The 15,726-nt window shown below is 43.1% G+C and overlaps 1 protein-coding gene across 1 annotated transcript; it reads left to right on the top strand.

The window, feature by feature from the left end:
- Positions 1–1,464: 1,464 nt before the first annotated feature.
- On the top strand, positions 1,465–13,360 carry LOC311240293 (guanine nucleotide-binding protein G(o) subunit alpha-like; the record flags this gene model as incomplete). Its single annotated transcript, XM_084328854.1, has 9 exons — positions 1,465–1,594; positions 2,286–2,377; positions 3,911–4,003; positions 5,134–5,294; positions 6,015–6,143; positions 8,431–8,566; positions 10,163–10,234; positions 10,433–10,520; positions 13,162–13,360. 9 exons carry the CDS (start codon positions 1,465–1,467, stop codon positions 13,353–13,355), a joined length of 1,095 nt encoding a protein of 364 aa, XP_084184980.1. The 3' UTR covers positions 13,356–13,360.
- Positions 13,361–15,726: the final 2,366 nt, after the last annotated feature.

Below are 15,726 nucleotides of genomic sequence, written 5' to 3' on the forward strand. Positions count from 1 at the left end.
CTGAAAGATGTTTTGTTGTTTTAATCATCTCCCAGAGCTGCTGCAGGTACCAGAGTGTTTGTTGTGTTGCTATTTCAAGAACATCACTTTAGACTTTAGTGGCTAATGTTTATCTGCTTATCAAAACACTTTCCTCTACTACTATTTCATTTCGGGTTATTGGCTCTTTTTAATGAGCAGTATAACTTACTTGTTGTAGCATTATATCATAACTGCCTTTTCAATTAGCCCACAATTAACAAGGAATCATAAATGTCCATAATGGGAAGCTCAGTCAACACTGTTTACAAGCGGAAGTACAGCTCTGTTTACATGTTAACCGCAGTCAACACTAAGCTGAAGTACAGCTCTGTTTACATGTTAACCTCAGTCAACACTAAGTACAGCTCTGTTTACATGTTAACCTCAGTCAACACTAAACTGAAGTACAGCTCTGTTTACATGTTAACCTCAGTCAACACTAAGCTGAAGTACAGCTCTGTTTACATGTTAACCTCAGTCAACACTAAGCTGAAGTACAGCTCTGTATACATGTTAACCCCAGTCAACACTAAGCTGAAGTACAGCTCTGTTTACATGTTAACCTCAGTCAACACTAAGCTGAAGTACAGCTCTGTTTACATGTTAACCTCAGTCAACACTAAGCTGAAGTACAGCTCTGTTTACATGTTAACCTCAGTCAACACTAAGTACATCTCTGTTTACATGTTAACCTCAGTCAACACTAAGCTGAAGTACAGCTCTGTTTACATGTTAACCTCAGTTAACCTTCGTTAGTGGTTAAACGTACCGTTGTATTCATTCGGTACACAGCCGTACTGAACCTTATGTCCAGTACTGAAACGGTTCGGTACGGATATGTGGCGGGTGTTACGGTGCATACAGCTCTGTTTACATGTTTTTTGTTTTATCCACTTTTTCTCCCATTTTCTATATTTTCTCCCATCCCAATTTCGTATCATCCAATTCAACCCTCCCCTGTCTCGAACGCTGTTTCCTGCCTCCCACAAGCCGGCTGCAATGTGGACTAAGTCATACATAGCACGAGTCCCCTCCGGTACTTGAGGTAACAGCAGTCGCATCTTTTCACCTGCGCAGCTCGATCTCTCAGTGGCGAGGAGTAACGCGTGGGAGGCTCACGCTGCCCCCGACACTTCCTGATTCTACTGCGCAGGCGCACCAACCGACCTGTAGGAGTCGCTGTCCACAACGCCCGATCCCCACCCATCAGTTTCCCACCCGCTAATACGGCCAATGTGTATTAGTACGGACAACCAGCTAAACTGAAAGCAATGTGGAGCGCTGGGCTCGAACAGGCGAGCCCAGCGTCTCCGCATTCGTGGTGAGCGCCTTGCCCACTACGCCACGTAGCCGCCCTAGCTCTGTTTACATGTTAACCTCAGTCGACACACTAAGCTGAAGTACAGCTCTGTTTATTACGACCCACCTTGACTGCAGCTCTGCATGGGGCTGTGCCTCCGCCGAGACGTCACTGAGGAGGTCAAGACGGCTAAAGTCAAGAGCTCTAACATAGAGCACGACCTGTGTGAGCAAGCCAGGACGGAGATGAACGTGGTGAAGATCCTGATGCTCGGTAAGTGGCTGGATCGTTGATGGTGTGCCGTGTATTGTTGTTTAATAGGGGTGTAACTGACTGTACACAAAAACCACGGTTCGGTGGGGCGCCCGAGTGGCGCACCGCATACAGCACTACGGTGCAACAACACGGCCGAGCCGGGTTCGACTCCCGGTAGCCCGGTGATCTTTGCCGAATGTCTTCCCCGGTCTATGTCTCCGAATGTCTCCCATTCCTCCTCTCTCTCTCTCTCTCTACCGGACTGCCCGGTAGCAAAAATCAATAAAAACCTACAAAAACATAACTTGTCCGAAAAGGACAAGTAACATTTAAAAACCACGGTTCGGTACGTACCTCGGTTTTGAAGTCGCGGTTCGGTGCGGGTTTTCGGTACAGTGGGGTGTACCGTACATGTTCCACTCAGGGGTGATGTAGTGTGCAGTAACTAATTGTACTTGTATGGCTGTCAACGAATATTCTATATTGAAATTAATAATAAGAGTTTTGAATTAAATTCTGCACACACACAAAAAAGTGCTGTGCGTGCGTTCGTAGTGGTTAACGTACCGTTGTATTAGTTCGGTACACAGCCGTACTGAACCTTAGGTCCAGTACTGAAACGGTTCGGTACGGGGATATGTGTACCTTTACACCCCCATTGTTTAACATGCCAATGCAATGTTTGTTTGTGTTTGGTGTTATGAATCAGGTGCTGCAGAGAGTGGGAAAAGCACATTGGTCAAACAGATCAAGATCATACATGGCCATGGCTTCTCCAAGCAGGAACTCCTCACCTTTAAGGTATTCTACGTACAATCTATTCCATAAGAGTTATCATGTGGATAACTCCATATTGTAATTACAATATAAATTGGCGTATGTGTGTCTGTAGTCTTTTTATAATGTTTTGGTAAAAAGTTGACCTGAGAAAACTAAACTCATTTGGAGTTGTATTCCCTTGGGGAGATGAGTGTCTGTGCAGGTCGGTACGGATGTTAGTGCGTAGGAATGGAATACTGCAATGAAATGGAGTTTTGCCAGACTAGACTACCTATCAGGGAACCTCCTTGATGATTATGTTATGGTATCGATGACCATCTGTGGCCTATTGAACTCTATAGCTAGGAGCAAAACCCACATTAGCCAGGTTTTTCCTCGGAAGCCAAAGTGTGTCAAGCTAACAGTCGCCCAACATTCAAAGGTTGTAAAATCAATCATTGGTGACATAAGGCTTGAATGAGTTGATGACCCGCCACAGACGAGGTGGAAAAGCATTTTGAGGATTGTTTGCTTTAGGTGTACGGTACTCTTAACACAGGCTACCAGATGGTACTACAGTAGATGTTTTAGTAGTGCTCTTAACACAGCCTACCAGATGGTACTACAGTAGATGTTTTAGTATTACTCTTAACACAGACTACCAGATGGTACTACAGTAGATGTTTTAGTATTACTCTTAACACAGACTACCAGATGGTACTACAGTAGATGTTTTAGTATTGCTCTTAACACAGGCTACCAGATGGTACTACAGTAGATGTTTTAGTAGTGCTCTTAACACAGACTACCTGATGGTACTACAGTAGATGTTTTAGTATTACTCTTAACACAGACTACCAGATGGTACTACAGTAGATGTTTTAGTTTGATTTGATTTGATATTTTCGTGTCTTACATACAGATGTATGCCCAGCCCATATGGGCTTACAAGACACATAACAATAAGTATATAATAATATACTTTACAAATTACTTAACAAATGACATAGACCAAGATGGCCATACAAAAAAATACAAGAAAATACAATAAAACGTAATATAACACAAGCTGTACTCAATGTAAATAAACAGAAAAACAAGGAGAATTCAAATACAATTATATAGGATACAGTGTGTTTTGTCTCAGGTGCCATGCCTTCTCCAAAAATCCTGCAAAACCGAAGATGTCCTCCACAAAGAAACAACTCAACATACAGCTCTCAGACTGCCAAAACAAATCTGGGTTTACAATTTGAATTTTTTCAAATAAAGCCCTCCTCAAAGTGGTGTACAAAGGGCAATAAAAAACAAAATTATATTCATCCTCCACCACTCCCAGATCACACAGAACACACAACCGCTCCTCCTCAGGTTTAGTAGTGCTCTTAACACAGACTACCAGATGGTACTACAGTAGATGTTTTAGTAGTAGTCTAGACAACCTCTTGATGTCCATGACGTTTGTTCCTGCAGTCCTAGACAACCTCTTGATGTCCATGAAGTTTGTTCCTGCAGTCCTAGAGAACCTCTTGATGTCCATGAAGTCTGTTTTAACTAGTATCATCCTTCCAACAGCCTGCAGTCTTTGACAACCTCCTGATGTCCATGAAGTTTGTGTTGCGAGGCATGGGGTCTTTGAGGATTAACCTGTGCAACAAGAACAACAAGGTGAGAAGAAAATGCATCTCAATCTAAATAGAAATATATCTGTTAAAGCCCCAGTGTTTGGATTTGAATGACTCTATAGATAACTAGGGATGTCCTGATCGGACAGATTGGAATGGGAGCTGATCATGGCATATTTTAATTGGGTATTGGGTATTAAGCCCAGTCAAAATTCTGATCCTTTTTTTGTTAATTTCTTTTTAATGAAAACCATTAAGGCAAAGCTGCGATGGAGGCAATTATTTTGCATGCAGACATATTCGATCAACACGCCTATATCTTACCTACATTGAAATGGTTTTACTACCTGTAATAAACTTGAAGTGTTCTCTGTGCTGCTATTATCTAGGAAAATACAAATATTGGATTAGGAATCGTTATCGGCATAGATACTCGATATCAAATTACTCTGATCAGATACTCAATATCAAATGAGTGAAATGTAGACCTCAAGTAGGCCTGCTACATTAGTGAAGCGTAGACCTCAAGTAGGCCTGCTACATTAGTGAAGCGTAGACCTCAAGTAGGCCTGCTACATTAGTGAAGCGTAGACCTCAAGTAGGCCTGCTACATTAGTGAAGCGGAGACCTCAAGTAGGCCTGCTACATTAGTGAAGCGGAGACCTCAAGTAGGCCTGCTACATTAGTGAAGCGGAGACCTCAAGTAGGCCTGCTACATTAGTGAAGCGTAGACCTCAAGTAGGCCTGCTACTTGATAATGTTATGCTAACGCTATGCTATCCTAACGTTATGCCCTCCTAATGTTATGCCCTCCTAATGTTACTCTCTCCTAACGTTATGCCCTCCTAACGTTATGCCCTCCTAATGTTACTCTCTCCTAACGTTATGCCCTCCTAATGTTACTCTCTCCTAACGTTATGCCCTCCTAATGTTATGCCCTCCTAACATTATGCTCTCCTAACGTTATGCCCTCCTAATGTTATGCCCTCCTAATGTTACTCTCTCCTAACGTTATGCCCTCCTAATGTTATGCCCTCCTAACATTATGCTCTCCTAACGTTATGCCCTCCTAACGTTATGCCCTCCTAATGTTACTCTCTCCTAACGTTATGCCCTCCTAATGTTATGCTCTCCTGCTGCTGATTTGTGTGGATCGTTTGGTTGTCTCCTCAGAGCCACGCCCGCTCCATCCTCTCCTGTGGCCAGTGTTCGGGAGACGACCAGGAGCTCTTTCCGTTCATGGCCCACGCCTTCTGTGCCCTCTGGTCTGACCAGGGGGTCCGCGTCGCCACAGCTAGGGGCCACGAGTTCCAACTGAACGACTCCGCTCTCTAGTGCGTAACACCACCTGTTATGCTGTTTATGCCTATCTCGAGCCCCGCTCTCTTTTCTTGATGGGGGGACGGGGGGGGGGAGAAGAGCAACAGTTGTGATTGCAGGATCAAGAAAAGAGGGCAGGGTTTGAGTGGGTCAAATTGACCGTTTATTCTATATACACTAAGGTGTCATCAGGATTTATTACTGAAATGAATTTAACTTTCTACAGTATATTGTTTTAAAATGTTCTATCGTTTCTACAGTTTATATTGTTTATGTTTATATTGCTTCTATTGTTTCTAGTTTGTATTGTTTCATCAGGTGTCATCAGGATGTATTACTGAAATGAATGTAACTTTCTACAGTTTATATTGTTTCTACAGTCTTGTTTCTACAGTCTCTATTGTTTCTACAGTCTATTGTTTCTAGTTTCCATTATTTATGTTTATATTGTTTCTAGTTTATATTGGTTCTAGTTTATATTGTTTCTAGTTTCCATTGTTTCTATTGCTTCTATTTCTAGTTTATATTGTTTCTAGTTTATATTGTTTCTACAGTCTTGTTTCTACAGTCTCTATTGTTTCTACAGTCTATTGTTTCTAGTTTCCATTATTTATGTTTATATTGTTTCTAGTTTATATTGTTTCTAGTTTCCATTGTTTCTATTGCTTCTATTTCTAGTTTGTATTGTTTCTACAGTCTCTAACTGGCCCTATGCTTCATCTCATCCTTTGCAGTTTCTTTGAGAACATGAGTCGCATCATCGCTCCCAACTACGTTCCCACGGAAACCGACGTGCTGAGAGTGAGAGTGAGAACCTGTGGAATCATTGAGACCCAGTTTCAAGTGGATCAGCTGGTCTTCCGGTGAGCTGCCTGATTTAACCCCTTCACTACCACACTACAGAAGGTTAACCTTTCACTACCACACTACAGACGGTAGTGAAATGGTTAACATTCTGTAGTGTCGTTAAATGGTGCATTTATATACAGCTTTTATCCAAAGCGCTTTACAATTTGTTCCTCACATTTGACCCATTCACTCACACACATTGCATTGCAACACCATACAAGGTGCCAACCTGCACATCGGGAGCATAGGGGTTAAGTGTCTTGCTCAAGGATACTTCGACCCCCCCCCCACAATCAAATAAGGAAGAGGGGTGGTGGTTAATCCAAGTTCAGTTCATGAAAATGTCCTCGATATTAAAACACTATTTTACTTTGCTAGAATATGAATAGTTAACCACATAATTTGGCCTGAGGAGATATAGTCACCATCTGCAATCAGGCAATTTTTCATTCTTTTGGAAACCTGAAATCGGGGAGTGTAGAAATCAAGACTTGTAATGAACTATTAACTACACCTGGACCTTAATATTATAATCACTTTAACCGTCAGGGAGCAGTCGTACCGAGGGTCACTTCTTTAACCGTCAGACAGCAGTCGTACTGAGGGTCACTTCTTTAACCTTCAGGCAGCAGTCGTACCGAGGGTCACTTCTTTAACCATCAGGCAGCAGTCGTACTGAGGGTCACTTCTTTAACCGTCAGGCAGCAGTCGTACTGAGAGTCACTTCTTTAACCTTCAGGCAGCAGTCGTACCGAGGGTCACTTCTTTAACCGTCAGGCAGCAGTCGTACCGAGGGTCACTTCTTTAACCGTCAGGCAGCAGTCGTACTGAGAGTCACTTCTTTAACCGTCAGGCAGCAGTCGTACCGAGGGTCACTTCTTTAACCGTCAGGGAGCAGTCGTACCGAGGGTCACTTCTTTAACCTTCAGGCAGCAGTCGTACAGAGGGTCACTTCTTTAACCGTCAGGCAGCAGTCGTACTGAGGGTCACTTCTTTAACCATCAGGCAGCAGTCGTACCGAGGGTCACTTCTTTAACCGTCAGGGAGCAGTCGTACTGAGGGTCACTTCTTTAACCATCAGGGAGCAGTCGTACTGAGGGTCACTTCTTTAACAGTCAGGCAGCAGTCGTACCGAGGGTCACTTCTTTAACCGTCAGGCAGCAGTCGTACCGAGGGTCACTTCTTTAACCGTCAGGGAGCAGTCGTACCGAGGGTCACTTCTTTAACCGTCAGGCAGCAGTCGTACTGAGGGTCACTTCTTTAACCGTCAGGGAGCAGTCGTACCGAGGGTCACTTCTTTAACCGTCAGGCAGCAGTCGTACTAATAATAATAATACATTTTATTTATATAGCGCTTTTCAAGAACCCAACAACGCTTCAAAAAAACCACCCGCTTCAAGGACAGCTTCTTCCGCACCGCCATTCGGACCCTGAACTCCCTTGGCCCCCCCCTCTCCCCCTTCCGCCCCCACACTAACCAAGCTCCTGACCGATGGACTAGATTCTTCTGTGTGTTTATGTTGTGCTGTGTTGTGCTGTGCTGTATTTATGTATTTATTGTGTCATGTTGTATTGTATTATGTATCCACCCTGGCCTGTACCGAACAAGAATACCACCAACCTGGTTGTGTGGCAATAAAGGAAACTTGAACTTGAACTTGATAAAACCACAGGTAATAAATACAACATCCAGTAGGGGAACAGTCAGGGAAGTAAGGAAACCGAGGGGAGGTGGGGGACAGGAGACGGAGAGAAAGTAGGGAAGGGGAGGTGGTACTGTAGGTTGGAGGAGGGTGGTTATGGGTAGGGAAGGTTGTATGCTTGGGAGAACTGGGTAGGTTTTGAGTCGGGATTTAAAGGTGGAGAGTGAGGGAGAGTATCTGACAGTCTGAGGGAGGGTGTTCCAAAGTCGGGGTGCAGCTCGTGAAAATGCCCGCTCAGCAAAACTTGAGTTTGGATGATGGGACAGTGAGGGAAGCAGTGGAAGAGGAACGGAGAGAACGGTGGGGGGGGGGGTCACTTCTTTAACCATCAGGGAACAGTCGTACTGAAGGTCACTTTAACCATCAGTCCCCATCAAAGCAGGATATCCACACTGGAACCATGAAATGAATATTTTATATCCTTAACGCATTATTTGATATAAAAAAAAAAAGCTATTTCTAAAAGTTAAATATATGTTTATTACAAACATCCATACTTGTACTCACTTACTTATACAATACGTTGAGCTTCTTCTCAGTATAACCTCATCTTATTGGATGAAGTGTGAGTGAATGTCTCCGTCCCGCCTGTCAACAGGTTGTACGACGTGGGAGGCCAGCGGAGCGTGAAGAGGAAGTGGCTGAGCTACTTCGATGGCGTCCACGCCGTGCTGTTCGTGGTGGCCCTCAGCGGCTACGACATGTCCCCGTTGGAGGACGGGCACCCAAAGGTACTAGTGATGCACCGATGTGAAAATTGTGGCCGATACCGATAACCGATATTAATATTGCTGTTCTGGCCGATACCGATATTTACCGACATCGATATCTCTGTATAGAAAACACCTTTTTATGATAATCAAATAAAGAGCTATTTTCCAAAAACGCCTTTTTTTTACTTTTGTAATTTATTTTCTGTATTACTGATATTTTTTAATAATTTAGGACCAAAACATGTTACATTTTTTTTATTAATATTATTATTAAATTTGTTTGATCCACTTATTCTCCTTTTTCTATTTTTTTCTCCCCATCCCAATTAAGCCGTGCCAATTCTCCCCTCCCCTGTCTTGAACGTTGCTCGCATATGCCCCCCACTGGTTGGTTGTAGGGTGGATAGAAGCCTTGCATCACGTGTCCTCTCCGATACACGAGGAGGCAGCCTGTCACATCTTTTCACCTGCCAGCGCGGACTCTCATTCGGCGAGGTGTAACGTGTGGGAGGCTCACACTACCCCCGCCATTTTCCTGTCTCTGCTGTGCAGGCGTCCCCCAACCGACCTGTAGGAGTCGCTGTCCACAACGTTCAGATTACCACCCATCGACTTCCACCCGCTAACTCTGCCAATTGAGTTAGTATGCCGGCCGGCCCAAGCCGGAGGCAACGCCGACAGCCGGAGTCGAACCCGGTGTCTCTTGCGTTGGTGACGAGTGCAATGTCCGCTGCGCCACCCAGCCCCCCCAAAAATTATATTATAATTGTTTTATATCGGCCCGATACCGATGTGTAAAAAAAGGACCATATCGGCCGATATATCGTGCACCACTAAAAGGTACTCATGGGGTTGATCTATCTCAGTGGTTCCCAAACTGTGGTGCGCGCACCCCTTGTGGTGCGCGAGCGCCCTCTAGGTGGTGCGTGACATGAAAAGGCTAATGGTGGTAAAAAAAAGAAGAAAAAAAAATTTACAATAAAATTTCATAAAAATCTTAGTCAAACCTTTAGTATTATGGATATTAAACATGCTGGCAGAGTACATGCATCCATGTTGTCGTGAACATTTTAATTAAATAAAGAAATTCCCTATCCATAGTCGCCGTGGGAAGAGATAAAATAAAAAATAAAATCTGTGCACGGAGACCAGCAACAATTGGGGGGGGGGGGGGGGGGGGTGCGTCAGCTAGGTCGGGAGGTGACAGGGGGTGCACGGCCAAAAAAGTTTGGGAACCGCTTATCTATCTGATGGAGGACCAATCAAAGGTACACATGGGGGTTGATCTGTCTGATGGAGGACCAATCAAAGGTACACATGGGGGTTGATCTGTCTGATGGAGGACCAATCACAGGTACACATGGGGGTTGATCTGTCTGATGGAGGACCAATCACAGGTACACATGGGGGTTGATCTGTCTGATGGAGGACCAATCAAAGGTACACATGGGGGTTGATCTGTCTGATGGAGGACCAATCACAGGTACACATGGGGGTTGATCTGTCTGATGGAGGACCAATCAAAGATACACATGGGGGTTATCACAAATCACGTGGTTGTTAGTGTTACAATACTGTGTCAAATCTGTGCTTCCTCTTTGTCCCCCTCCATCTTAGAACCGGTTCCAGGAAAGCCTTGAACTTTTCACCTCCGTCTGCAACAACGCCGTTTTCAAAGATACGTCCTTGGTGAGTTGGAATACAAGGACATGTGGGTATAAAGCTGGGTTAACATGTGGGTATAAAGCTGGTTAACATGTAGGTATAAAGCTGTGTTAATGAGTAAGTATAAAGTATGTGATACTTCCGTAATATGAAGCAGTCGTTTGACAGTACTGTGACGGTCTGGTTCCTCTTAACAAGGCTGCCTGTATTTCTCTTCCGAAGATCCTGTTCATGAACAAAACTGACCTTTTCCGGCAGAAGATCCTACACTCTGCAAGACAACTGAGACTCTACCTCCCTTGTTATAAAGGTAACTGTGAACCGGACTTGCATTGCTGCACTATACACTATTTCATCCATTGCAAGTCAACGCCCCCCTCCTTCCTTTCATTAACTCACTGGACTTTCACTGAAATATTTATATTTATTTATTTGCACTAGCACTAAATGCACTTGGGACAATGATGGTATGTTATTATTATTGGGGACATTGGGACATTGATACTTTATTATTATATTACTATTATTATTGACATTATTATTTTGCACATGCTATATTTTATGTTTGTATGCCAGTGGTGATGTTCCTAAAAATTTTTCGTTGTACCAACAATGACAAATAAAGATCTATTCTATTCTATTCTAACTGAGACCTCCCTTGTTATAAAGGTAACTGAGACTCCACCTCCCTCGTTATAAAGGTAACTGAGACTCTACCTCCCTTGTTATAAAGGTAACTGAGACTCCACCTCCCTTGTTATAAAGGTAACTGAGACTCTACCTCCCTTGTTATAAAGGTAACTGAGACTCTACCTCCCTTGTTATAAAGGTAACTGAGACTCCACCTCCCTTGTTATAAAGGTAACTGAGACTCTACCTCCCTTGTTATAAAGGTAACTGAGACTCTACCTCCCTTGTTATAAAGTTAACTGAGACTCCACCTCCCTTGTTATAAAGGTAACTGAGACTCCACCTCCCTTGTTATAAAGGTAACTGAGACTCCACCTCCCTTGTTATAAAGGTAACTGAGACTATACCTCCCTTGTTATAAAGGTAACTGAGACTCCACCTCCCTTGTTATAAAGGTAACTGAGACTCCACCTCCCTTGTTATAAAGGTAACTGAGACTCCACCTCCCTTGTTATAAAGGTAACTGAGACTCCACCTCCCTTGTTATAAAGGTAACTGAGACTCCACCTCCCTTGTTATAAAGGTAACTGAGACTCTACCTCCCTTGTTATAAAGGTAACTGAGACTCCACCTCCCTTGTTATAAAGGTAACTGAGACTCTACCTCCCTCGTTATAAAGGTAACTGAGACTCTACCTCCCTTGTTATAAAGGTAACTGAGACTCTACCTCCCTTGTTATAAAGGTAACTGAGACTCCACCTCCCTTGTTATAAAGGTAACTGAGACTCTACCTCCCTTGTTATAAAGGTAACCGAGACTCTACCTCCCTTGTTATAAAGGTAACCGAGACTCTACCTCCCTTGTTATAAAGGTAACTGAGACTCCTCCTCCCTTGTTATAAAGGTAACTGAGACTCTACCTCCCTTGTTATAAAGGTAACTGAGACTCTACCTCCCTTGTTATAAAGGTAACTGAGACTCTACCTCCCTTGTTATAAAGGTAACTGAGACTCCACCTCCCTTGTTATAAAGGTATGCCTAGAATGTTGTGGGTTAGGCTGGAAATCAGATGATGCTTTTTCCAAAGTAGTGGTGCACATTACACTCTTAACCTGTTCAATTCAATGATGAATTGAAAATGGGGGACCCTTGATGTAAAACAAGACGCAAGTCTTTCTCTGGTCTGCATCCCCTTAATTTTTTTTTGTTTTGAGCCGTACTGTATTGTACCCATTCTGCAATCTGTTAATGAAGTTTTCAATCAATCAAGCCCTAGACATATTTTCAGAAAATTCGCCTAAAAGTACATACCCAAGTAAATGGAAGACGAGGTAGAAGTGTAGCTTCACAGCTACAGTACATCAGGTGCAGTCTGGTTACAGGTGGATGACGGTAGGGAGGGCAGCTTTACAGCTACATCAGCTACATCAGGTGCAGTCGGGTTACAGGTGGATGACCGTAGGGAGGGCAGCTTTACAGCTACATCAGCTGCAGTCTGGTTACAGCAGGTGGATGACGGTATGCAGTTCACGTAAAGGCCCAATCCGTAATCCAAAAGTAAACAAACGAGTAGCCCCACTACCGAAAAAAATAAATAAACATTTGAATGCGGACATGTTTCCTTTCTCTGTCTAGCTAGTTCATGGACTAACTCTTGATACAAGGACTAATACTAGACAATTAAAATTAGGGATCAATAGGAAGGAATAAGAATATCTTATCTTATATTATGCCCTACATTCATTGATCTGGAGAACACGCACGCATGTCAGGTTAAGATACGATTATTGATCTCCTTGGGAAAATTCAGGCATCATAGGAGGGGAGGGGAGGTACACGTATGGTCATGGTAATGGTAGAACACATAAATACAGCCAATAAAATTCATAGTCCAGTAGAATAGTAAAAATAAGCAGTGTAAACAATATAATTAACTCTGAATATACGCATCTGAGCAAGTAGGCAGTGTGATCAAAGGTGCAGATGGAGGGTCTGTGTGCCCCATCGGTTATATTATACTTCTCTACCTCATTTCTACATTTGTTGCATTTTGTACTTTAGTTTTGTATATTGTATATCTTGTATAGTGTTTTGTCTTTATTCTTTTTCCTCCTTTTTTTTTTAGCTGTAAAGCACAATCTCGGGAGGCTCATACAGAACCAAGCATTGCACTGTAGTGTACATGTACCTTATATGTGACAAATAAAACAACCTGAAACATTACAATAGATATGGTTACTACAATAAACACTAGAATCTAAATACTATGAGTAAGTAAAGTATACTACTGTGACCGTAAACCGAGGCGTGTTCCTGCTCCAGGTGCCGACCGCAGTGTGGACGCCGCCGCACGCCACATCACCGCCATGTTCGTGTCGTGTAACGGCAGCCCCACCACCAAGCAGGTCTACCAGCACTTCACCACCGCCACGGACACCTCCGCCGTGCAGCTGGTCTTCCAGGTGGCCATGGATCAGATAGTCCAGGACAACCTGGCCGCCACCCCCCTGCTGTGAGGCGGTGCCCCCGATCAGGCACCCCCCTGCTGTGAGGCGGTGCCCCCGATCAGCCACCCCCCTGCTGTGAGGCGGTGCCCCCGATCAGGCACCCCCCTGCTGTGAGGCGGTGCCCCCGATCAGCCACCCCCCTGCTGTGAGGCGGTGCCCCCGAACACTCTTTTCAGTGTTAAGTTTGTTTTTACCCGTTTCGAGTGCCGGTACTGAAACCTTATTTTATCTGTTTTTAGGTGCGTCTCTCTTGGTTGTTGTTTGACTTTTTCTTTTTATTCCTTTTAATTTTTTATATATTCTCTGTGAATTCTTGTGGTTTTTGGGTTGATACTCTCAGGGTTGCAAAAGGCCTACAGGAAGTAGGAACTCTGGTGCACTTTATTATTATTATTATTTTTTGTTTTAACAGATGCAGGCTTTTAACAGATTTGATAAAATTGTAGCCTACTCTTTGGGGATCCATGGCCTAATATATTGTGTATGTCTCCTTGGAGGTCCATGACATGAATATATCTGGAAACCGCTGTTCTAAACCACAAGTTCTTTATGGTTTTGCCCTTTGTTATAATAATAATACAGGTTGGCAACATGGCAAACAAATACATGCATGGCTGACGAGATGTCACAGACCAAGAAGTGAGCATACAAAATGCCCCAAGTTACTACATTTTGAGTTAAGTTTCACTCAGTGTCGCACTAAACACTGTTGTTGTTGTTTCTCAGTATCACAGCCTGCAGTAAACACTGTTGTTGTTCATTATCACAGCCTGCAGTAAACACTGTTCTTGTTCATTATCACAGCCTGCACTAAACACTATTGTTGTTTCTCAGTATCACAGCTTGCACTAAACACTGTTGTTTTTATAATATTTTAAGGTATTATTAATAAAAATATTTTGATACCCAATTACCCATAATTGGTATTTTTGTTTGATTCCTTAATTTGAGGCACAACTGTCTCAGTGAAGAGAGAATGGGGGAGTGCTTCCCCATCTCTACTAATATAATAATGTAGCCTAGATTCTACAACATCAAGATGCAAGTTCATTTATTTAATAAAACTCTTGATCCAATACATTCTGAATACATGTACATTGTTTATATATTACACGTGTCAAACATTGTCAAGATGATTGGAACATCTGCAGACAACTCATTTTGTAAAATGGTCAAAGAAAACGAGCAGCTCTTTATTCACATGTGTCTAATCTGCCCGTCGCTGATCAATGACTTGTTTGCAGTCAACATTGTCGAAACGGATTGTTTTTTAATCGGTTAATTTCCGTTTTATAGCATTTTGAAAAGCCCTCGTTTTCTTAAGTTTCAGGAAAATATAACTTTTCCGTGATAAACGGCATTTACTGGAATATTCTGGAATACACAAAAAACGTTGTCATTTTTCGTCCTATTTATGAATAGTTTTCAAATAAACGCTAGATTATCGATAGTATGTGTACTTATGCACGCTAGAGAAGCGATCTGAAAAATAGATTCTCATTTCCTGATCAGCGCGCACACACACACATGGGGCAAACGCTGATATATAGGTGAAAACAGATCCGATTACCCCAAGACTGGTAAAAATAGATATCAGATGTTCTCCAAAAAGATTATTCCAATTCCTGATCGCCATTCCGAATATCGATCGTGTTTATTGATTCAGCGCTGGGTACTGTAAATATGTATTTCACGTTGTTTTCCGGCTCTGCAATCACTTCGGTCTCTTCAGATGGCTTGCCGGATAAGTAAAATGAGGAAACTGGACCCCCCCCCCCAGTCTAATCCAATGGGGTGCAGTTACACAGGGAGCGACGATAGGGGGCGGTATTTTCCCAATGAAGCTCAGAGAGTTTGGAGCACTAGCGTGAGGCTTGATTGATGAAATATGAATTCAGATCGCTAATAAAAAAAAAACGACAAACAAGCGCTATATAGCGTTGCTGGCATTCAACTGGCGGCATGAACTAACGACATAAAGCGTCCGTGGCACTCAAAGTGCTTTTTTGGAGTTAGACAAGAAGATACATACCTTTTTCTTCTCTGTGCATGCAGTAGGAGTAGGAAGACATTGGGAACTAGGCTAATGGAGGAACCTACTTCCTGTGACTGACGCTAAGCTAGGCTAACGGTGCGCGTCTTCCTACTCCTACTGCATGCACAGAGAAGAAAAAGGTATCTTCTTGTCTAACTCCAGGGTAGATGGCAAATAAGCTAATTTCCCAAAATGTTGGAGTGTTCCTTTTAAATGTGAACATTAAGCAGTCCAGCACTACATTCTGCACTGATCTGGCATCAGTCCAGCACTACATTCTGTACTGATCTGGCATCAGTCCAGCACTACATTCTGCACTGATCTGGCATCAGTCCAGCACTACAT

This window comes from Notolepis coatsorum (genome assembly GCF_963971535.1).
Source record: "Notolepis coatsorum genome assembly, chromosome: 14".
In the NCBI taxonomy this organism is placed as follows: domain Eukaryota; kingdom Metazoa; phylum Chordata; class Actinopteri; order Aulopiformes; family Paralepididae; genus Notolepis; species Notolepis coatsorum.